Source organism: Pseudonaja textilis, chromosome 4, assembly GCF_049901715.1.
Source record: "Pseudonaja textilis isolate UNSWEBS1 chromosome 4, rPseTex1.2, whole genome shotgun sequence".
NCBI classification, from domain to species: Eukaryota; Metazoa; Chordata; class Lepidosauria; order Squamata; family Elapidae; genus Pseudonaja; species Pseudonaja textilis.
Window position 1 is genome coordinate 27,140,224 of NC_141993.1, and position 24,677 is coordinate 27,164,900.

At 36.9% G+C, this 24,677-nt stretch overlaps 1 protein-coding gene across 7 annotated transcripts in view; it reads right to left on the reverse strand.

Moving 5' to 3' along the window:
• The window catches only part of BLNK (B cell linker), a 122,457-nt gene that overhangs the window by 8,701 nt on the left and 89,079 nt on the right, over nt 1-24,677 (reverse strand). For 4 of the 7 annotated variants that reach the window (XM_087932474.1, XM_026710624.2, XM_087932473.1 and 1 more), the window contains 18 exons: nt 23,498-23,547; nt 21,329-21,366; nt 20,725-20,881; nt 19,227-19,375; nt 17,402-17,492; nt 16,476-16,535; nt 15,547-15,572; nt 14,987-15,009; nt 14,020-14,118; nt 12,703-12,745; nt 9,878-9,911; nt 8,562-8,634; nt 6,836-6,866; nt 4,487-4,529; nt 2,536-2,614; nt 1,530-1,561; nt 1,294-1,355; nt 835-918 (listed from right to left, as the gene is read on the reverse strand). In XM_087932474.1, the coding sequence (XP_087788600.1) occupies nt 835-918; nt 1,294-1,355; nt 1,530-1,561; nt 2,536-2,614; nt 4,487-4,529; nt 6,836-6,866; nt 8,562-8,634; nt 9,878-9,911; nt 12,703-12,745; nt 14,020-14,118; nt 14,987-15,009; nt 15,547-15,572; nt 16,476-16,535; nt 17,402-17,492; nt 19,227-19,375; nt 20,725-20,881; nt 21,329-21,366; nt 23,498-23,547 (1,174 nt within the window). Of the gene's footprint in view, nt 1-834; nt 919-1,293; nt 1,356-1,529; nt 1,562-2,535; nt 2,615-4,486; nt 4,530-6,835; nt 6,867-8,561; nt 8,635-9,877; nt 9,912-12,702; nt 12,746-14,019; nt 14,119-14,986; nt 15,013-15,546; nt 15,573-16,475; nt 16,536-17,401; nt 17,493-19,226; nt 19,376-20,724; nt 20,882-21,328; nt 21,367-23,497; nt 23,548-24,677 lie in introns of all 7 variants that reach the window. The other 3 variants (XM_026710625.2, XM_026710623.2, XM_026710626.2) reach the window with 1 other exon arrangement.

The following is a 24,677-nucleotide window of genomic DNA, read 5'->3' on the forward strand; positions in this document are numbered from 1 at the left end:
AATAAGAAAATCCCCCCAGCATTGGGCTGGAGTCTTTGGCTTTTACAACCCCATGGACTACTGCCTGTGTCCACAAAAGAACCATATATATTTTTAGATGTACATACAGAATTCTCTGGGAATATGAACTATATTCCTTTTGCTTTGATTTCAGGAATTCTACTGTTACAAAGCTTACTTCTACCTGGGAGACAAAACAATTCTTTACATTAAAGCTTTAAATCAATAAACGGTTTTCAGAGTAAAGCAGATGTTCCAAAACTGCTTTGTTTCATTTTTTAATGGAGCTCTTAGGTATAAAGAAATATCTAATATTAAGTAGGTAAGTAGTCCAAATTTAAAATATTCTACAGTGTCCCTGTTCTAGCATCCTGGATGCTAGGATAATTTCTGTAGACCCCAGCTTTGTAATTACTAAAACAGTCCAGTTTACAATGAACATCTACCTGTTCCTTAAAGGATATGTAGTCCCAAATATTTTATTGAGCAGCCCACCAATTTAATTGCACTCCCATTTTATATTTAACTTAGTAGGTCACCTCCGTTAGTCTACCATTTTTTCCCCTCTGTATATTTAGCTGAATCTTACACAAATACGCTTTTCTGGTCCCCTCACGTTTATACTAATAACATTTCAGTGAATTTTTGCCATAATTAATACTCCTTGTCACTATTACCAAGTGCATAAAGGTCTAGCATTATTCAAATTATATCGTATGAGGAAAACGGAAGGCGTATCTTTCTGCCTGTTTGATAATGCTTCTTGTCTCAGATTCTCTCCTATGCTTCTGCATAATTGTTAGAAGCTGTGAGTTTCAAGGAAATACTTTTTACCTTGTTTGATTTGTGTAATGCATCTTCAGCTATTTTCCGATCACTAGAAGCCATGTACCACACTTGACCAAGAACACCAGCATCCTGTTAAAAAAAAGGAAAAAGAGAGGTATTCCTAGCTATGTATCCCTAAAACCAAAGATTTCCTATGCTCTTTTTAAAATATTTTTTAAAATAAATTGTATATTAATCAGGAAGTGTTTCACGGATGTAAATAATTTATGAATGATGTGTAGAAATGTAAATATTAAATTAGCCAGATTTAATCACAAAATCCATAGTGTAAATATGTGATTTTTATAAACGTTCTTTTGATAGAAGAATATTGAAATGAGCATATATTTACTTATGAAGAACTTGTGAATTACCCAAAGGATAGCTCATTAAATTTTGATCAAAATTTGGTGACATCTAGTCCCCTCTCCCATACTTTAAAAAAACCTTATACCACAGTTATACCTGTTCCGCTTGAAAGCTATTATTTCGAGTGCCTATAGTGTGGCTTGCAGGTTCTGGAGATCCTAAAAAAGAGAATATTTGTTTTCTATTGAATATGTTTGCTTAGGATAAGTTATTTCCTTCTAGATTAGTGACAAGGACTGAATAAGGAAAATTTTAACTACCAGCAAGGTTTCTACCCTGATCAAAACGAACTAAGTGGACACCAAAATTAAATCAAATTTTAGAATACTTACTTGACAAGATTGGTGGCTTCTGAGGTAATGGCCTAGGAGTTGGGGTTGGAGATTAAAGAAATAAAGAATGGCATTAGATATCATACTGCATTTACTTGCATGGTATTGGTGTTATCTTAGGAAATACGTATTTGTGTCCCAAGGAGGTGCAGTGGTTCAGTGGTTAAAGGCACTAAGTTTGTCAGCTGGAAAACATCCCAGGTTCAAGACCCAAATGCCGCATGATGGGGTTGAGTTCCCATTATTTGCCCCAGCTCCTGTCCCACCAAGCAAATGTGAATAGTTAAATAAGTACCACTTCAGTGGGAAGGAAACAGCTTTCTGTGCGCCTTGATCTATAGTCATGCTGGTCACATGACCACATAAATGTTTCTGGATAATGCTGGTTCCCTTGGCTAAGTAACAGAGATGAGCACTGCCTCCTAGAGGCAGATATGAAGAGGCAGTAACATAGGTCTTTCCCAGTTTTTATTCCTCATTTTAGCATGTTATATTAACCCAACTTATGTTGGCTTGTAATGCATGCTTAAACAATCTTTTTGCTTGGTTGATGACCCCAAAGGTGAATTATCCAAAGGGATTTGAAGATGGGCAGAAGGTAATCTTCCCCAAACAGCCAGTTGCTCTGCTCTTTAACAACAGTTGATAATAAAGACTAACAGAACCTTTGGTTGTGATGTTATGATAGTTCCATCTTCCTGGCAATTTGTAACTGGTTTTATGACGATTTCATAGAAGAATCAAATTGTGATACTCTACATGAGGCATAAAAACCTAAATAACCAAATCCCATTTTTGATTGCAATCATACATTTCCTATAGAGCTGAACTCGCTCATTAATGTTGTCTAAAAGCAACATGGAAGGCTTGTTAGTGCCACATACTACTGCATCACGTCTTTATCAACTTTTATATTCTTTTGAGCCTTCCCACTTAGTTAGAACTGCCAGATCAGGATCTGTAATAATAAAGCTGCTTTTTTTTTTTAAAAAAAAGACATGTTTACTTTTGAATGCTGGAAGGGATGGGTGGAAGAGGCATGTCGTGATTGGAACCCCGGCGGCGTTCAGCAGGTATAGGTTTATCTGTGTTTGAAAAAGGATAGAGAAGTCTGATTAGTTAGGTTCACAAATGAGCCCAGCTTTGGTGGAACTACTCCAACTTGTACTAGAGCAATGATTCTAGGCTCAGATGTTGATTTTGCCCTTGCTGATCCACAAGGTTGTTTGCTGATCCATTCTATCCTCTATTGACTAAATATCTTGCTATATAAATAATACATATACATTGATCATAGGATTCCCCTAAAATATTATGAAGATTATGAGCCACAGTGGTGCAGTGGTTAGAGTGCAGTATTGCAGGCTACTTCTGCTGCCTGCCTGCAATTTGGCAGTTCAATCTCACCAGGCTCAAGGTTGACTCAGCCTTCCATCCTTCCAAGGTGGGTAAAATGAGGACCCAAATTGTTGAGGGAAATATGCTAACTTTGTAACCGCTTAGAGAAGGATTAAAGCACGGTGAAGTGGTATATAAGTCTAAGTGCTATTGCTATTATCTTAAGTAAGCTGTGGACACGTCTGGATTATAATACTATACATTTTTTTTCCTATAATTGCTAAAAGAGCAAGGGCAAGTTACTCAAAAAAACCCCAACCTGTTTCTGTTCAAAGTGTAGATAAGGACCTGATCATACATTATAGTTAGTCATTATACTATCTAAGTAAACTGAATAAATCATAATTGGCTGGATTGTGTGTGAATCAATAATATCACTTGGCTTGGGAAATAAAGACTGATAAACCAATTTTATAGACTTATCTGAACTGTTCCTAACGTTACAATCTGTTCATTAATTGTCAGAACACATGTACATGTGTTATCTTTTGAAAACAATCATGCATATACAAAGATTGCAATCTTATTTCAACAGACTTTTAGTGTTTGCAAGTCCCGCAGTTCACCAAAAATTGGACCGTGATACACTAAGAGGTTGGACTCTAAATCCCACAATCCGTTTTCTCTGAGGCTAACAGAAGTTTGTCAAAGACATAAACCTACTCTTAAATTAATTGTTTATTGATTAATCTAGCCACCTTTTTACAATCTAGAATGTAATTGTTTAATTCATTCCCAATGAATTAAACAATTCCGGCAATACAACAGTTCATTTAATGCTTGTTCGAAGTTACAACATCCCTGGAAAAAATGACTTATGACTGTTTTTCATTTTTATAATCTTTACAGCATCCCCATGGTCATGTGATTAAAATTCACACACTTGGCAACGGACTCATATTTATGATGGTTGCAATGTCTTGGGGTCATGGGATCACTTTTTGCAACCAACCGACAAGCAAAGTCAATGAGGAATTTAGTTTTACTTAACAACCGTGTTACTAACTTAAGAACTGCAGTGATTCATGTGACAAGTGCTATAAGAAAGATCATAAAATGGGGCAAAACTCACTTAACAAAACAACAGAAATTTTGGGCTGAATTATACAAGTCAAGGAACAGATGAAAATTATAGCTATTGGCCTAGGGGGGAAAAGCTTTCTTTGTTCTTAAATTGAGAACATGAGGATAGTCCTGTGGATCAGACCCAGGTCTGTCTAACCAGCATTCAATCTCCTATAGTGGCTCATCAGGTGCACCTAATGATGCCATTAATACAGTCCTCTGCCCAAACTATTGGAATTAATATTTATCTGTAGAAAGACAGTGAGTCTACTTGTCTTGTTATTTTAGCCAATGCAGTATTTGCAACCTCTGTCCACAGTCTTAATAATACATGTCTTTCAACTCACTGCTTGTCCCTATTATTTATTGGAAAATCAAGTTACTGGTAAGGTGATTCATGTATTCTACCACTGCTATGATATTATACTCCACAGGAAAAGTGGCAATCACTAATAACATTAAAAGTTTTGAAAAGGAAAAAAAAAGCAATTTACCTTCAGCAATATTTAAGTGGTCTCTATCAGGTAAGCTTGGTTTCTACAATATAGAATTAAAGCAAATAAATTTGATTTATACACTTTTTTTCAGACTTCTGATCAACAGAAAGAATGTCTGATGCAACATACCACAACATTAAGTATTTCCAATAATAGAATTCATTGTAATGTAATAGATATTTATTGTTTGACTATTAATAGAGACAGAAGAACCAAATCCATAAATTGCATAAATTTATGTTGCATTCAGTCGTGTTGCTGAGTACTTGCTCTTCTGCAGAAGCAGTTAATTTTACAGGTAATCTCATCTGCATTTGTTAATGGGATACCAAAGATGATGATATAGTAGGCAATCATATTGAAAAATTAGAATAACCTCTCTCAATATGATGGCTCCAGTAGATCATCAATGTCCATAAATTTCTAGTCAGCATAGTCAGTATCCAATTGAACAACTGAAATGCAACCCATCCAGAGAGCATCTGGCTGGGCAAGATTGGTTTAAAATACTATTTAATTTTGTGGATTGAAGGAATGTACAAGTCATTGGAATTGTTTATTTGGTTTGAAATGTTGACTCGTTTTCACTTGAGACATTGTGATTTGTATTTCAAAACACTTAAGATCCAGTTTCAAGCTGTCATTCTAAATCAATTTGATATAACCGCACACATAGGGGTAGGGTTTCATTCATTTGGTCAGGGCTGTTATCTTGATTGTTTGGATCATCCCCTTGATTTCCTTGACAAAAAGCAATTGAAGTGTCAAATCAATTTCTAAATTTGATTATTTTTCTTGAATAAATTCAACCAGTATATTTTATGTAGCCCTCTTTGAATCACATCTGGAAATTAAAACTCTGTGTAGCTCTAGTAGGCTAATGCATTTAGAATTATTGTTTTTGCTTTGCACTCTTGACAATAAAGTTTAGTGAATTTTATATTCATTGTAGCAAATTGTAGCTTGGACACTAGGCAATTGTCTTATTAGCCATTCCATATTCATTATGTTAGCAGTGGAATCCACCCTAAATCATAATGTGTGTCTTTCAAAACAGAAAATAAACAGAAAGCAATTTAAAAGTTTGATGATTGTCAAATCAAGATTATAATTGATTCTTCAATATGAACAGAAACTATATTGAAAAAGACTTTGGCCCTGGTCACAGGAAAAAATGTCAAAATCCATATTAAGGAACAGGTCAACATTAGAGATAGGTAAAGGTAAAGGTTCCCTTCGCACATACGTGCTAGTCGTTTCCAGCTCTAGGGGGCAGTGCTCATCTCCATTACAAAGCCAAAGAGCCAGCGCTGTCTGAAGATGTCTCTATGGTCATATGGCCAGCATGACTAAACAGTGAAGGCACATGGAACGCTGTTACCTTCTCACCAAAGTAGTCCCTGTTTTTCCACTTGCATTTTTATATGCTTTCGAACTGCTAGGTTGGCAGAAACTGGGACAAGTAATGGGAGCTCACTCCATTACTCAGCGCTAGGGATTCAAACCGCCGAACTGCCAACCTTTCTGATCAACAAGCTCAGTGTCTTAGCCACTGAGCCACCACATGCAGAGAGATATAAATGTGAAAATTGAAGAACTCTACTACGCAAAGTAATGTAGTAACAAAAAATGTTCCAATTAAGTCAGTATGTTTTAACAATATATAATCCTGAATATTAATCACAGAAATGGGAGATCAACCATTGGAAACAAGTATTACAATCACTGCTTGTTTCTTATATCCATCATCTGTTGGGATTGTCCTGCTGTAATTGAACCAAGTTTACACTAACTGACCACAATCAACAGACATCACTGGTCTGTTCCCAGATTTCATCTGAAACTTTTGCTAAAATAGAATTCTGGCATTGCTTGCCAATTCTTTTGGCTCTGTCTAATTTATTATGTACTTTGTTTCAAGTTGATAATGACTTTATCTATTAAAAGTAATGTGTGTGTGTGTGTGTGTGTGTGTGTGTATAGATAGATAGACAGATAGATATAGATAGATATGACACCTGTACTATGTCTGCTCATTTCCTATGCTTGAATCAGTGTTTATTATATAAAACTTCTAATGATTCAGCACTGCAATTTAGCTGTGTAATTTTAGATACCATTGATAATTCCAGATTGTTTTGTAATGAATGATGCATTTCCAGTAATATATAAAAAAGGAATAATATGATTGATTTAATCCAACAGAATGCAAAATAAAAAAATACTGTATATATGCACATACTGTATATAAATAGAGACATAGATTGAACAAAGTGGTGATATAATTATTTTAGGTTGCTTTTAGAATGGCTCTTCAGTGTGATGATTTTAAAAACACAAACTCACCAGCGGTATTGAAGGATTCATTTGCTTTTTTCTGCAGAAAAAAAAATATGATTGCAAGAGTGTTATTAGACTTGACTTTGCTTTGCAGTCTTCTTCCTCATGATCCAAGTTATGAGCACCCACATTTGGATGCCTATATTTCTTTATGCAAGTCTGTTTCCTGCACTTCTCTAAGCGGAAATCTCTCATACTGCCTCCATACTGATACAATGCATGAGAAAGTGAAGCTAGCTAGCTAGCTCTGACAACCACACAATTTATAAGCACAGGGTGTATCATTCTCATTGGTACAATCTGTGTGGGGAAAGCATTAGGCTTGGATTCAAAAGTCCTTCTGAATGACTTAAAACCAGTCATTCAATACCTACAACTGATCCTCATATTTATGATTGCTGCAGTGTGCACATTATCAAAATCTGGGTGCTTGGCAACCTGCACATATATTTGCAGTGTCCCAGGGTCAGTAATTGCCATTTGTGATCTTCCCAGCTGGCTTCTAAAAAAGCAAAGTCAACAGGGCAATCCAGGTTTGCTTAATGACTGTATGATTCACTTAAAAATGGTATAATTAGTTTAACCACAATGGCAAAAAAGGTTGTAAAACTGGACACCACTGTCTTGACAACTCTCTTGCTTACTACTGGAAACCCTAACTATGTAAGTTGAGGTTTGGCTTATACAGTGCATAGTACCATAGAAGCCGTGATGGTGCAGTAGTTAGAATGCAGTATTGCAGGCTAATTCTGCTCAGTGCCAGGAGTTTGATTCCTTCGATCCTGACTGGCTAAAATTTGACTCAACCTCCCATCCTTCCAAAGTTGGTAAGAATGAGAACTCGGATTGTTGGGGGCAGTATGATGACTCTGTAAACTGGTTAGATTGAGCTGTAAAACACTGTGAAGCTGTATATAAGTCTAAATGCTATTGCTATTTCCATTTCTGGATCTCTCCAAACCATTTTCAAGTTGGTTCTCTCACTGTCTTTCCTTCGGGCAACCCCAGAATCCTGGCAAGAAGCAAGGAATGCTAGTGTCCCTCCCTGCAAGCAAGAAGGAGTCTACAATAATTAACGGAGCTGCCATCAGAGCAAAAATGGCAGTTCCTAAAGAAAGGAAATCCTCTTGCCTCTGTTTACATAGAAGAGGAGGGATGACACGTCTGGCTAGTTGTCTATCTGGCTAACTCCATCTCAGTGTTAGCCTGTTCTCCAAACAAGCCAACTTGCTTTGGCATTTGAGCAGTGCTTCTATTAGGCTGACCATCTCCCAAAGTATGACATTGTACTGTGGGGTGGCCTTGATATCAGATCAGTCCAAGGAGTCCAGAGACTCGTACCAGAAAGGATTAGAATTATTGATATTAAACAATGTTACACATGATGAAACATGTGTGAACTAAGCCCAGATGGAAAGGGGTGAACAAATATCAAGTAGGGCAATGGGTCAAAAAAAATCAAGAAGCCAACTGTGACCATGTGATCAAAGCCCTGTCCCTTTTTAAAAATGTGCGTCACAGGCTTTGCACACTGCCTTCTCAGGGGCGCTTAAAATATACAAAACCTTTCTTTACATCTATCCAATCTATCAGAGTAGTTAACTACTTAATAACATGATGTTTAAAATGATTACAACCCATATCATTGCTTCTGTAAATACTGCATTTAAGGATTACAAAAACTCTGTAACAGTTTCTATAGTAAGAAGGAAATATTTTTTTTAACACTTACGTGATCCTGGGAAATGGAGATGGAACATTAACAGAAGGAATTTTAAATTCTGCAGCATTATTGCTGCTATTGTCTAAAAATTCAAATACAGTAGTTAGTTCAATGCACATGTTGGTTAACAAAATGTTACATTTCTAAAGTTTAGACTACTACTGCTACTGTTTTGAGTATAAGAAAGCCAGTGAAAATGTGCAAATCCACTGACCAAACTGTATTGGAAAAATTGGGAATATGTATGAATCTCCTTTTTGATAGGATTTGCCCAGTACAGTTCAAAACACCTAAAACATAAAGCTCAAAATTATTAAAGTATCTTGATAATGTAACACACAATAAAAAAAAAAATATTTTATAGACAAAGTGGGAAGAAGCTATGTCTATTAAAGCCAAATGTCAATTAAATTCTCGTTTACATAAACTGCACAAACATTGCTTTGTGAAACAGTTCAAATGCAATTTTAAACTGCTGTATCCAAAGTCCACTGAACGGAGGCTCATAAAATAAAAGTTTTACCATATACCATCATACAGCATTTACCAAAAACATTTGGAGTATTATCCATATGCAGTTACAATTATGGATCAAAAATGCAGAAACTTTCAAGCATTTCATATTATTTTGTCATTTGTGCAATGGCTCAATTGCAGTATGTTAACATTATTATTCCCTAAACATGGTAGGGAGAGGCACAGGGAGAAAATGATTTGTTTATGGCAGTGTTTCTCAACTTTGGCAACTTGAAGATATATGGACTTCAACATCCAAAATTCCCCAGCCAGCATGCTGCTAGGGAATTCTGGGAGTTGAAATCTACATATCTTCAAGTTACCAAGGTTGAGAAACACTGATCTAAAGTTATATTTGTGGAAAGGGTGAAATTCAAAGCAAAGATTCCACAACTGACACATTCTTATCTGCTACATTAAACCAGCTTTTGAAGCTAACATGGAGCTATGGTTCTCCTGATGTTGTTGAATACAATTTTCATACGGTCGTTTCTCACCACCGATCATGTTCATCAGGGTAGGTGAGAATTGTAGTTCAACAACATCAGATGGCCACAGGTTTCTCATCTGTTAAAAAACATTATGGCAAAAATGAAAAGCTCAAGCAATTCTAAGAAAACCTCAGAAAGATCTGTCAACAAAATTAATGCACTTTGATAGACAGATGCAACGGCTTTCTTCCCACACACTCATAGGATCACATGAAATGGTAAAGTCAACATGAAACACTGCTATTTGGAAGCAGCTTTTGTGTCCCTAGTCATCTTAGAAGTCACTGCACATTTGGCTTTAAGGCAGAATATTCTTACTTCCATCATTTTGCGCTCCAAGGACCTCTGGATCCTGAAATTAAAATAGTTTTCTCATTATTTAACATCTCTGGGCAAATTGTAATTCAGGTATTATGATAACTGTGTTGCAAAAATACTCATTTATTTTTATTATATGACTTAATGAAGATGTCATCATCAAATTAATTACTTAATTATAGTTCTACACAAAATCAATAAAAAACATCAATAAACAGCAAAGGTGATTTTTTTCAAGAGGCAACTGGACTTTCTTATTTTTCTTTGAAGACGTTTCGCTTCTCATCCAAGAAGCCTCTTCAGCTTTGACTGGATGGTGGGGAATGGAAGGATTTGTTCAGAGTTGAAGAAGCTTCTTGGATGAGAAGTGAAACATCTTCAAAGAAAAACCAGAAAGTCCAGTTGCCTCTTGACAAAAGCACCTTTGGGACAACCATGACCTGAATGACTGAGAATCTCCATAGACATCAATAAACAGCAGCATCAATATTTATTTATTTGTATTCTGCTATTTATTATTTTTACGAAAAACTCAAGATGGTGAACATATCCAGCAAATCCTCCTCCTATTTTCCCCACAACAACAACCTTGTGAGGTGAGTTGGGCTGAGAGACGCACCCAGCTGGCTTTCATGGCTAAGGCAGAACTAGAACTCACAATCTTCTGATTTACAGAACATAGAATAATAGAGTTGGAAGGGATCTTGAAGGCCTTCTAGTTCAACCCCCTCCTTGAGCAGGAGACTCTGGCCTATACCATTTCAGACAAATGATTTGCAGTCTCTTTTTGAAAACCTGTAGTGATGGAGCACCCGCAACTTCTGAAGGCAAGCTATTCCATTGGTGGACTGCTCTCACTGTTCGGAAATTTCTCCTTAGTTTTAGGTTGCTTCTCTTCGGTAGCCTGGTGCCTCAACCATTAGATTAACTGCCTCTCATATTAAAACTAAAACCTTAGAAATGTTGAGGTAGTTAATCGATCCAACTGGTCAGCAGGCTAGTTTGTGTACCCAGGCTTAACTTTCAGAAATGCTTGCACATTTATGGACATTCTGCATCAGCAAGTTGTGTGACTTTGCCCCATTTTTTTGTAATTCTTCTATGCCTTTGGGATTGATCTGCTTACAAATCTCTAGCATCCTAGTGAGTTCAATGAATTAGTCTTCTCTTGCCAAGCTTGTTCCTTTCATTTTAATGTTGTGAGAAGCTTCTGCTGGCTCCCCATTATGATTCATTAGCTCGTTTCCTGCTCTGGACAGAGTCAACATATTACTCATCAGTTTTTCAACTACCTTGGCAGATTCCTTCTCAGCCATATATAAGTCTATGAAGTTCAAGATAGGGAATCCTCTGAAATGTCTGATTCTAAGATGACTGGGGAATTCTGGGAATTGAAGTCCACTCATCTTAAGAGGGTCAAGGTTGGGAAACCTGGTGGTATACCTTCAGTGAGATATGATCAGAAGACCCACAGCATTAAGCTGCAGGAAGATAAAATCTGGAGCCAATAAAATTCTTAATTAAACTATTCTAAACTACACTGTAGGGAATGATACTTTTCAGAGTTTTTGAGTTGAACTGAAAGGGCGTCATCCTCCGGAAAATAGCTTTACATGCTATAGAAAAAACAATGGTCAGCTTGAAAAACATTTGTTTTATTAAGCCCTGTGTTCAAATGGCACCAAAATAAAAAGCCCCAATTAGTGAGCTTGGCCTACCACCCAGTCCCCATGTCAGAAATGTTTAAAACAGGATTGCTGGTTTCTGTTTAATCCAGCATAAATACTGTAATGGCGTTGCGAAAATCAGATTTTGAAGCGCGGTTTGTTCCAGTTTCTGTAAACCCTAAATGGCAGCCATTCCAGATCTGGACATAGGACATAAGAATCTGAGGGAGATGGGTGATTAAGAAATATGAAGTATAAATAAATAAATAAAAATAAATAAGACTCTGACAAAGAAGGCTTCTATGCATATATCTAGGCATGAGCAAGACAGGATACTTAAATTATCCTGGAGTTTGGGCTAACTGTGTCATGGCAAGGGGTTGGACTAGAAGACCTCCAAGGTCCCTTCCAGGTTCTATTCTGTTCTGTTCTGTTCTGTTCTGTTCTGTTCTGTTCTGTTCTGTTCTACTCTACTCTACCCTACCCTACCCTACCTGTCGAACATCATTGTATCTTTATTACTTTATTTATTAAGCAGATTTATATGGCCACCCAACTCAGACACAAGTGATTCCAGTTGCTAACAATATTAAAACTCCACAACATAAAAAACATACTTGCCCTCTCCACCACCCCTGGTCAAATCAACCACTCAATCATCCCCACCTCCATCGTCACCAGGCCTGCTATCAGAGCACATTTTCAGAGCCTTTCAGAAAAGCAGCAAGTCAGGAACCAATCCTACCTCTGGAGGAATCATGTTCCATAGAGAAGGGGCCACCACTGAGAAGACCCTTTTCTATGGTCCTACCACTTATGCATTCCTACCAGATGGGACCTGCAACATACGCTGCCTTCCTGTCCTGCTGGGCTAAGTGGATGTAATGGGGGAGAGGATGGTCCTTCAAGCAGCCTGGCCCCAAGCCATGTAGGACTCTAAAGGTGATAACCAGGACTTGAAATGTACCCAGAAGTAGATTAGCAGTTGGTTTAGTTCTCGCAAAACTGGTGTTACACGCTTACGCAAAATTGTGCGGGCCGCTGCATTCTGAAACAACGAAAGCTTCTGGATACACTTCAAGGGCAGCCCCATCTAGAGCACATTACAATAGTCCAGAGTGTTCATATTGCATTATGAACTTGGATTGAAATACTTACAGCTTTTGGTGAAGGGCGGTGCCTTGGAAGTGGTAAAATGTTTCTGGAAAGCACAGGAAATATTTAAAAAACATTTTTTTATTAATATATAAATAAAAAGAAAGAGCAACGTGTTCAAAAGGCATATATATGGTGGTTACATTTCTTGGGAATAATATTCGTCATAATCATAGTAATAGTCTTCTCTAATTATATTTTCATGATAACAGTGCTTTCCCCCCATAACATTGGTAAATACTGGTAAATATTTACCATTGGTAAATAGCAAAACTAATCAAAATTAATCACAATTAATAAGTTACAATAAACAACCCTGATCGTGAGATTAATCGTTCTCTTGTAATCTTTGAATTTCGAACTCCTGTTTCTCTTATCTAACCAACAGATCCCATACTTCAAAATATTTAGTGTCTTCCTTTTCTTTAATTTCAAATGTTAGTTTATTCATTTCTGCACATTCTAACATTTTTGTTATAATCTTTTCTCGCCCTTCCAATGTTGTGCGAACACGATTCTGTCCACTGTTAACAAAAGTACTATTAAATATGCCTTTCTTTTACTATATCAGGTATGATGCCCAACAGGAATAGGAAATATTTTAGTCTTTATTTTTCTCCTTTAAATAAAACTGCAATTATCTGTTTTCCAATGGTTGCTTTTAGGGGTATTTTCCCAGTGGGAACTGAGCTGGGTTCTCTAAAAGGGGGCTATGTTAAATTCAGTTCCTAAACCTGGTGCCCCTCCAAGAAGGATAGCATATACATTCCATTTCCTATTATCATCATCATCATCAGCTACCACCACAGCATAGTTCTATCTAGGCTTGATGAGAACTATAATCAATAGATCAGGTCCAGAAAGCTGTTTCATTTTTATTGTGTTTCAGAGAGCGTGCAGACAGTGCTATTTTACCTAAAGCACAAATGTGGTTTCAACTCTAGCACTCCCGACACTGAGGAAGTCCATAGACTGTAAACTGGATGAAGTTTGCAGTCTCCCAGTTGGATGAAGACCAATGCCAGATCAGCACAGCTTGTAAAGCCTAGGGAATTTTGATTCCTTACGCTCAAAATGGCAGTGTCTTATGGTAAATAATTGATTTAGATTGGTTTCACGGGATCTAGCCTTGCTTTTTTTTAAAAAAAAATGTTCTATCTGTTCCTAAATGAGGCCACATTTAAACTTGGATTCAAAGTTCTTTAGGTATGTATAAAAGTTCATTTCTTCCTAGTCAAAGTGGAACACTACTCACAAAGCCACATTAAATGCTCAACATGCATTCTATTCATTAGCAAGTTTTTAAAACTGAAAACTTACCTGTCTGATTTAAACGTATCGGATGTGAAGGATTCTTTAGGTATGCTTCGTTCATGAGATGGCCTCAAAGCTGGTTTGGGAGGAAGCGGCTTGGATATCCTTAGGGACAAAAAATACAAATAGGCTTTTCACACAAGTCTACATTTCCAAGTCATGTTCCCCACAGATGCCTGGAAGTTCTGTGTAAATGTAGGAGTGGCAGAGCTGGAGGGTGGAGTCCAAAGAGAAATCAGCCTAGAGTCACTAGAGTCATAGCCATAAATGAACTAAGTTCAACCCCTCTTGAATTCTGTTAATCCTTGTATAACGTCAAAATGGTGCTAACCGTTAGTTGATTATATTAATGTGAGGCGCAAAAGACCAAGGTCACACATTAAACTAATGTATTGCATTCCAATTAAACTAATGTATTGCTTATGCCTATGCACAGGATTTTAGTCAACTAACAGTAAGCAATTTCTGGTGCTATGTAAAGGTTAACAGAATTCAAGAGGGGTTGTACTTAGTTCATTTGTGCCCACATAGTGACTCCAGGCTGATTGCTCTTTTGATTCCATCCCTAGTCTCCACCGCTCTTTCTCCTACATTCCTCCACCTCCTAAACTCCAAATATCAGTTGTTGGGGGATTATGTAGAATTAAAGTACCTAATTTCGGCGTGAAGATTTGGAATCAGATATTCAGTGTGATATGTACAATGTGCAGATGGAGACTTAGAAGAAGCACATGGAAAAAGCTGGGTTTATCAAAGGTTATAGCCATATTCGAATTCTAGCATAAATTGTCTCTTGCCTGACCTCATATCAGCTATTTTGCAAGACATCATTGTACTAAAATACCGCTGTATCGTAAAATTACAATTATCTACCTTAGATTAAGAGGTTTTTTTAAGGAGAAAATAAATTGAGGAAATAACCTCTACTATGCAGCAACATTTACTTATAATTTCAGAGAGAACAATAAGTTACCTGAGTAATGGAGGTGATGACTTCTGCTGGAGAAAATGAATTAGATTAGTATTTACAAATTGCATTAGGTTTTTAATTTTCTTAAGGAACATTTCCCCTAAAATGCCAGTTCTTGTCAATTTGTAGGAGATGCTATGACAACTACTTCATATTACTGAAATATAATATCCCTTCTATAGTGAATTTCAAAATCAGATCAAATAAATACATCAAATTTGCTGATTCAAACTTTTGTTACTAGTATTTTATCCTAGAAAACTCATAAATATCGTTAACATATTTTCCTTTAAATTATTATTGCAAAACAAGTAAGATTTAAACTTAGTTGATATTCTCATCTTTCCCTGGAAATGGATCTCATTGGTGCCATTTTGTGAAAGGAGATGAAAATTGCATTTGGCGTCCTTAAATGCTATATATAAAATGCAATTTTGAACATATCCATGATATTTCTCTTGTACACTCGTGTACCACAAAGACTTATTTCCCTCTTTCTGCTCTGAATATTTCTTCTCTTCCTGCACAGGTGAGTCTTTAAAAAAAAAAATACAGCATCTTACCTCTTCCTCAGGAATTTCATATACATCTGCAGACAAGAGGGTAGAAACAAAAATAAACAATTTCTGTCCAAAACTAGGCACATGAATGACACAAATATTTCATTTTTAGATTAACAGTGCAATCCTTTATATAGTCTCCATGTTTTCTGGTGATTTCGTGGATGTGAATATAGATGTGCTTGCCTATATCTTCTTCCAGTTAGGTTTTTTGATTTCCCAGTCTAACCTTGAGATTTCCTAGTGATCTCAAAGGACCTCCTTAGCTTTCTGAATGGGCCAAATTCTGAGGCAACGAAAGAACACCCCAGAAGAAGACAAGGGCTAATCACTTTTGCAATGCTACCAGGAAAACGTCTTCCATGCAATAAGCAGGAGTTGACTCAAGGATAGTCTTTACTTTATGGATTGCTAGGAATTAAAATATTTTCACCTTCAATGAAAATAATTTCTGAATAAATAGAACTGCATCCTTAAGAGATGGCTTTGAAGAAAATATTAGATATTTGCAAGTCACGCTAAATATACATTGTGTTCATCATCGTTTCACTAAAGACAGGATATCATGCCTGGGTTTGGGCTTCTTTTCTAATCCTGCATTCAGCAGCATCTGTAGGGGAAAAGATTCAAACCAGACAAGGTTGTGGTCCCAGCAATGTGATCGAAGTCCTGCCCCTTTGTACATATGTATGGTACTGCTGCATGTTAAAAGGGGAGGAGCTTTCTAGTCTGGTGCCTTATGTACAGCAACGGTCTGGAGTACTTATGGAGAAACATTCTTAAAATGTATAAGACATTTCCCTTTTGGATCCTACTTTTCTTTAAGGGAATGCAACCAATTTCGTTGTTTAGAATTAAAGCTGAATTTATTTTACAACCCACTGATTGCGTTTTTGCATGATTTGGGGAAGATAAGCGCAAAATTTTCTTACCTAGTGTGGAAGGTGATGGCACAGAACAGGGAGGCTTGGTTGATCTGTTTACCACAGGTGCTAAAAATGATCAAAGTGAAGTATTAGAGATCTGAGAAAGTCAAAATCCAGAAACAGTTTAGCCTCCCATGCTGATCAATTACCTAAGGTACAGTATACTTTGCTTGTTCCATTGAAAATTCAGGTTGCTTTTTCAAAAGGGTTCAGAGATCGTTTGCACGTACCTCTTTCCAAATCTACATTTCCCAAAAAGCGAAGGATCATGAAATTACCCTGGATGTAAAGGTGAAGGTTCTTTCAGGAGTGCAGAGATAGAAATGTGACACCTGTCCACAGCTCCTGAAAGAAGCTGCACCTGTATGTATGATCCCAGGTACTGAAGCATTTTGAAGAACGTGTATGCTATGAATTTCTCCTTGTGCTCCATGAAACACTTTTTTACCTCAATCCGAAGCACTGTAAACTGTAGAGCAGTATTTTTCAAACTTGACAACTTTAAGATCTGTGAACCTCAACTCCCAGAATTCCTCACCGACATGGGGTATTCTGGAATTTGAAGTCTATACACCTTAAAGTTCAAAGTTCGAATAACACTAACCTGCAGCATAATATATTATACAATGAAAGTAACATATCTGCCAAATCCCAAGAAATTTCTATTAAAAAGCTGCCGATTCTAGTTCTCACTGTTTTTATTTCTCACAGAAGCTAGTTTTTACTTGCCCCTAATTCTTTACCCAGTCTTCCATTCTTCCTTTTAAAGTCCTTACCTTCTCATAAGTAAAGGAAAACTTAATTTGAATACAAAAGTCCGATAGCAGATTTTTTAAAAATAGCCCCCTGTGTATATTTCGCATATTTCAGTCAATGCCTTTGTCACATCCCTGTCTTTCTGAAGTTGCAAAGAAAATCATTCAAAACCTTACGTTTTACAGGTTGTGAAGTGCTTTCTTCTGTGGGTTCTATATAATTATCTTCATTGTCTTCGTCATCATCAACTGGCACAACATAATCTGCCTAAAAGAAAAATACAGTGATGATTTAATATTTGCATGTTTAATGCAAGGCAAACAAATACTTTCCTCTCTATGTTCAGTAACATTTTATGCACGTCCTAATGAGCCATGGTGGTACAATGGTTAATATGCAGTATTGCAGGCTAACTCTGCTCACTGTCAGGAGTTCAATTCCTTTCATCCTGGCCAAGGTTGACTCAGCTTTCTATCCTTCTGAGGTCGGTAAAATGAGGACCCAGATTGTTGTGAGCAATACGTTGACTTTCTGAAATGCTTAGAGAGGGGCTGTAAAGAACTGTGAAGCAGTGTATAAGCCTAAGTGCTATTGCTAATGTTTCAACTTTAAAATAAATGGAACTTAAAAGTGTCCATTTTCTGACTGAACCAGATAACCAAGTTTTGACTGCTATTTTTTCTACCTTGTCAAAAGCATTACCAGTTAATCTCATATGGGGAGGATCTATTTTTCCTAAATAAGAGATTGATCTTCACTTTGAGATCTCACCGAGAAGAGCTTCTATATTAGATTACTGTTCTTTTGTAAATATTAGATATGTGTGATTGCTTTTATTAATAAAGTTTTTATCCTCCTGGATTATACAGTATAAATAGAATAGAATAGAATTCTTTATTGGTCAAGTGTGATTGGACACACAAGGAATTTGTCTTGGTGCAAATGTTCTCAGTATACATAAAAGAAAAGATACATTCATCAAGAGTCAAGAATCATAAGGTACAACACTTAAGGATAGTCAGAGGGTACAATAAGCAATCAAATCATGCTAGGAAACAGTCAATATAAATACAAGCAACAAAATTACAGTCCTACAGTCACAAGTGGGAGGAGATGGGTGATAAGGAGAAGGTTAATAGTAATAGTAGTGCAGACTTTGTAAATAATTGAACAGTGTTGAGAGAATTATTTGTTTACAGAGTGATGGCGTTCAGGAAAAAACTGTTCTTGTGTCTAGTTGTTCTGGTATGCAGTGCTCTATACTGTTTTGAGGGTAGGAGTTGATACAGTTTATGTCCAGGATGTGAGGGGTCTGTAAATATTTTCACAGCCCTCTTTTTGACTCATGCAGTATACAGGTCCTCGATTGAAGGCACGTTGGTAGTAATTGTTTTTTCTGCAGTCCTAATTATCCTCTGATAAAAATTCTGTTGATGTATGCCATTTATTCATTCACCAACACTTTAAAGATTTTTTTCAAAAAGAAGCTTTAATTACAATGAACAGCTTTATGATGTCTACCCAGGTAGTCCTCAACTTATGACCAGTTAGGAGCAGAATTTCAGTTGCTAAGCAAGGTGGCTGTTAAGTGAGTTGTGCTTAATATTATGACCTTTTTTGGCATGGTTGTCAAACAATCGTTAACTGAATCACACCATCGTTAAGCAAATTTGCATTTCCTTATTGACTTTGCTTATTGGAAGCTTGGTGGGAAGACTTCCAATGGGGATCACATAATCCTGAGACCCATCAACTGTTGTAAATTCATACTGGTTGTGAAGCACCCAAATTTTGATTAGATGGCCATGAGAATGCTACAATTCTTGAAAGTGTGAGGACCAATTGTAAGCCACTTTTTTCAGTGTCATTGTAACTGGAATGGTTGCTAAATGAACGTTTGTAAGTCGAGGAATACCTGTATTATAGGTTACAAGGAAGAAAGGGGACAGCCTGTTACCTCCCTGAAGACACATGCAGAGGGTATAAAATGGGAAGTGTCACCTCATCATCCATTCGCTTGGGTGGGAGTTTAGGCTTCTGAACAGCAGATGGCGGTAGCGGCAAAGTGGCTGGTTTCTTTGATAGAGATGCAGATTGGTTTGGCATAATAGGTGACGACCACGTCTTTTGTTGGCTAGATCGTTTGTCATCTGTGGACGGTAGAAGAAAAAAATTATGTATAATTAAAAAATAATAATATTTTCATGCAGTTGTATTTCCTCGGAATGGAATCCTACTAAACCAGGGGGTGTCAAATTTGCGGCCCGGGGGCTGAGTGCATCATACGCTGGCCATGCCCACCCCCAGTTTAGCGAAGGGGAAAAATGTTGTGATATGTCACGTGACGATAAGCTCTATAGCACCAACAACCATATGAATTTGTTTTGGACTGCAAGAGAAAGTCCGTATTACATTAAATGATTATGTGCAAGAACAGAGCAAGTTTATTTCTTCACAGGACTTGAGACTGCATTAAAAACAGTTCATTTTCCATTGTAAAAGTCAGTGCATTTGTGGACGGTTTATTCTTCCATTTGCAGGAACGCCTATCTTATATTGCTGGAGATTTATGGTTCCTAGACTTCAGCTCTGCCAACAGGAAGGCTGATTCAACAGCTGGGACTTTTGTTTGTTATTTGGTACATGACATGCAAAAGAAGGTGAGGACACAGATGGCCATTGGGTGAAGTGAAACCAAAAGTTTTTACTTCCCTTTTGCATGGAATGGGGACAATAGGATTTTTCAATGCTATATGATCTATGGTGGTTTGTAGTAATTTGGGTCCTTGTTTTTAAACACGTTGATCTTGGTGGCCTTGAAACTGATCATGTTGTGTTTTTTATCAGTATTTGTCATTCTAGGCCAGGGGTGTCAAACTTCATTTTATTTAGGCCACATCAGGGTTGTATTTGACCTTGGGGGGACCGGGGTGGGTGTGACCAGGGTGGGCAGGGCCAGCTTGACTTCACTCGTGTCGGGGGTGCCTGTGGCTCTGTCCTGAGCTCCATTTTCGGCTGTGACAGCCTCTTGCAACCCTCTGCCAGCGAAAATGGAAGCGGCCTTCCTGAGCTCCGTTTTCACTGGCAGAGGCACCACAGGCTGGCCCTTTGCTATTTCCAGAGCAGCTCCATGGGCCAGATCTAAGCACCCTGTGGGATGGATCCAGCCTACGGGCTTTAAGTTTGACACCCCTGTTCTAGGCAGTGGAATTTATTTAAATATATAGGAAGAATTATTTTTGCATTGTAGATTTCTCCACTTGCTCCTGATTATTTTGTTATCGGCTATAATCTATCGAAAACCATGGAAAAAAAAATGATGTAGGTGCAAATGTGTTTGAGCGTGACTGTATATGTACGCTCAAATGGATGTTCTGCCCTTGGACCTCTCAGAATCTTAAAAAAGCTTCTGCCTCCATTTGAAACTCTTCTGCTTCTTTGAATTCCATGTCATTGACTTTAATCTTGAGAAACAGGAGTGCGGACATAATGCACATACCTGCATATACACCCTGAGCACATGTGAATGGGATTGGGACCGTCTTTGGCTCATGTTCACTTGGAGGAGGCTCATAGCTGTCATCACAGTTCTCCTCTGTTGGGACCACATACATCTCAGAATCCGAGTGGTGATCTGGATTTTCATAATCACTGTCCTGGCAGAAAAAGATTGTGAATTTCTTAGGAAACTGTGAAATGCGACTTTTAAAAATGGTTCGATATATTATGTGCTATGAGTTTCAATAGCTAAAAGAATGCCTTACTTTAATAACACCCAAATATTACCTAAAGTCCCATCATTTTATCTCTGTGCTCTACACACAGATTGTAATCATTATTTTCAGATGTGAATGGTCAGTCATAGTCTAATTGGGTGACAGGCTATTGCATCTATTTCTAGATGGCGGGATGCTAGCAAAAGTGTTTTGGCTTACAATAGAGATCATGGCTTGCATACAATAGCATGAACCTGTTAGGAGTAAAATTGGGCTTTGGATGTCTTTGTAGAATGTTGGCCAAAAAGCTCTTTGGGACAACTGCTCTCTTAGTTTTGATGGTCCCTGCTGATGCCCTGGAGATTTGCAAATGGGAAAGAAACTTACAAAGTCATCTGACCACTGTTCCTCTTCTTCTGTACGGTCTAAAATAAAAATTAGAATAATTTGTTAGTCAAAATATTTAAGCAGTCATGTGAGCAAAATGTCAAAGACAAATGTTCTTATTTCTACTCCAGTCCTATAACATAGTTAGGATTACATGAATATTAATTCATTATTTATTCACTATATTTGGCAAAACCAGATAGGCATGATTAAATGAATACATGTGGATTTTAATTAATTTATCCTTAGAAAGATTAATCTTGGATGGCAGCCACTGAGATTAATGAAAATAAATTATAGAGTTAAATGGTTGGCCGTAAACTCTTCAAGCATTCTTCTTGATTGCCTTCCTTTTTAATACAAAGGGTATAGCAAAAATCAAGTTCTATAGACAATGTATTATATGAATGACATTAAATGCTTGAATTGGCTGCCACTTTCTTCCAAACACTTTTTTATTTGTTTTACACTTGATCGCTGAACATTTTCAAGTACAATAGCAATAGTATAAAATCAAAATTCCAATTGGGATAAACAAATCAAATATGTATAATTATATTGGAATTTGGGGTATTCTATGTGAGAGTGGGATTTGATAATCGGTTTTTATTCGATCTACAATCTTTGCATTTTGTGAGAAAATATTTCCTCTTCTCTTTCATTTCTGGTTAGTTAGTTCTCATATGCCTAGTGAGAACTTTGAATGGCTGAAAGAATTCCCGCAGATACATTTAATGGTAGTAATTGATGTTTTGCTTTGTTGCATGCTAATCTCTTACTTAACTGTTTAATTTTTTTTTAAAAAAAGTCATTTAACAAATCAGGAGCCAAGAGGAGAATTTTGTAGCTCTCCATTCCCAGCTCTCCAGTCCACATGGAGACTCAAACAAAATCAAGATGGTGACATAAAAGGAAAAAGGAGGGAGGGGTTTAAATCATGGGTGCCATTTGACTTTTTTTACTTGCCTTACAGAGTCCCTGCTTGTCCCTGTTATATACACAACCACAATCATGAAGCGGTTACATCAATGGGTGTTGTACTCCTTGTGAGTTTTTAATCACAGTGAAATGCCCAAGAGTCACTCGGACAAGATGGGCGGCCATACAAACAAACAAACAAATAAATAAAAATAAAATAAAAAATAAAAAAAATAAATTAAATAAGATAAGATAAAATAAAAAAAAATAAAAGATTGGGATGTGCTTGAAATAACTTCCTTTGATTTTAGGAGTGTTTGTTCAAAAGTGGGAATAAAGTGAGTCTCGGTCGCAATTGCCGTGGACTGCTTGATTTGCAGCCACTAACTTCCTGAATTTAGGTTGTACAAATAATATCAACAAAAGTGTTCTCACAAGCACAAGCTAGATATGTTCTTTGGGCAAATATTCCTATTACTTGCAAAGTTCTCCGTAAGAAAAATGAAAACGAAGAGAGTTTTATAAAAGCTAGGACTGAGTTTGATGATCAAGGATCTTCAAAGTGGATCTCCTATAAACTATGTCCTATATAGAGTAATCCTTTTCTGCTGAGCTTCACAAATGACACTCTGGAGTATTCCCCCCCAAATGTAGTTAAACAAAGGTTGTAGTCAAGTTTTCTGCTTGTTGGGACACAACCTTCAAGCTGATGCATCTTTCTGTGGTTTACTTTAGTTTCTAAAAGCAGAGAAAATTATTCTGGATTTTTTGTGGTGATGAAGGATAAGTATGATCCATAGGACATTTTGTGGCAAGTTTGCACTGAAGGCACTCTTACTATGTAATGTATTCTGCTTTTGCTGAGAGACATTATTTTAGCAAGTGGGAAAGATTTATTTGGCATAATTCCCATATAACTGAGAAAATATTTATAGCTTAGTCCTTAACCTATGACCATAATGGAGCCTGCCCATCATGGTTATAAGTCATAATAGTCTAATGACTGACTCAATTTTACAATCTTTTTGATGGTGGTCATTAAGTTAATGCTGCAGTTGTTAAGCAAAGGAAGCCCATCATAAGGCGAGGACTATCAGCACATATTTCAGTCATATAAATCACCTCACAGGGACAACTCAGAAAAACTGCTTGCATGTACACATCCCACTATTTTGAATCCTAAATCTCTGATTTACATGCCTGCATCAATCCTAAAATCTAATTACGGTGTTAATAATATCAAGTCCATACCTGGAACATAATCAACTGGTGGTATGCTTGGTGGTGGTTTACTTGTTAACCTGTGGGGTGAAAAAGTGTCATTTTTCATTTTCTATATAATTGTGGGATGGCAACAATTGGCACCAGAGCAAAGACTACAGCAACTACAGAAAGTCAGTAACAAAGGACCCATGCAGCTGACAAGAATTTCTAAGAGACTAAGCAAGACAAACACAATAACGCAAAAGAATCTTGGCTTTCAGTCAGTTCTGGAAATTTATATATACAGATATGGCTACTTCTGTAGAAAAGACAATTAACAGACAATTTCAGGTATAAGATATGCAGGTTGCTGGTTAGTCATAAAGCTATAGAATGCAGTCTACGCAATGCAAAATAGAACATGGACCTTGAATGTTTTAACAGGATGTGATAGAATTGGCTTCAGAATTTCTTGGTATTTTAAAACAGGAATGGATCCTTCATTTCAATCAGTATTTTGTAACTGAAAAAAGGCTTATGGCATTCATTTCTAATTCTATCGAGCTTCACAAAATCTTGAGGGCCATTTCTGATTCCTTCCATCACAAAAAAATGCTATTGATTTATGCAAATCTGATCAGAGTAGACCCTCAGGCCATAAGTTATATTAATTGAAATATTCTGCTTAAATGAATGCATTTCCTTCAAGACAAATACTGAATAAAAAATTGAGAATATTGGACCCCACAACTTAACATATGCAGCATCCAAAAGTTGGAATCTTGGTATTGACTATGGGCCAAGAGACAAACGTCTGGTGAGATCATGGCTTCTTAGCCCAGATTGCTCCATCTCTTCCCAAAAATCTCATTCATGATTTTAAAATTCCAGTTTCAACAGTATATTAATTTTTAAGAACAATTGTTAGAGAAGGTGGTAGCACTTAGCTGACTTTAAAGAAAACTGAACAGGATCAGACCTAGTTAATATTTAGATGAGTAAGAGACTTCCACCAAGAAGTCCCACAGAAGAACAAGAGGAATGGCTGGGTTGGGAAACTGAAATATAATGTCCCAAGAGGAGACTATGGCCACTGGTTTTTTATTGTTGCAAAAACAAAAAAACAAACCCAAACAAAGAAAGAACTGATCTATGGAGTCACTGAAATTTGATCTTCCCTCAGGGAAGCTTTTACCTTGATTTCTTTTAAGCATCTTTTTTTTCTACT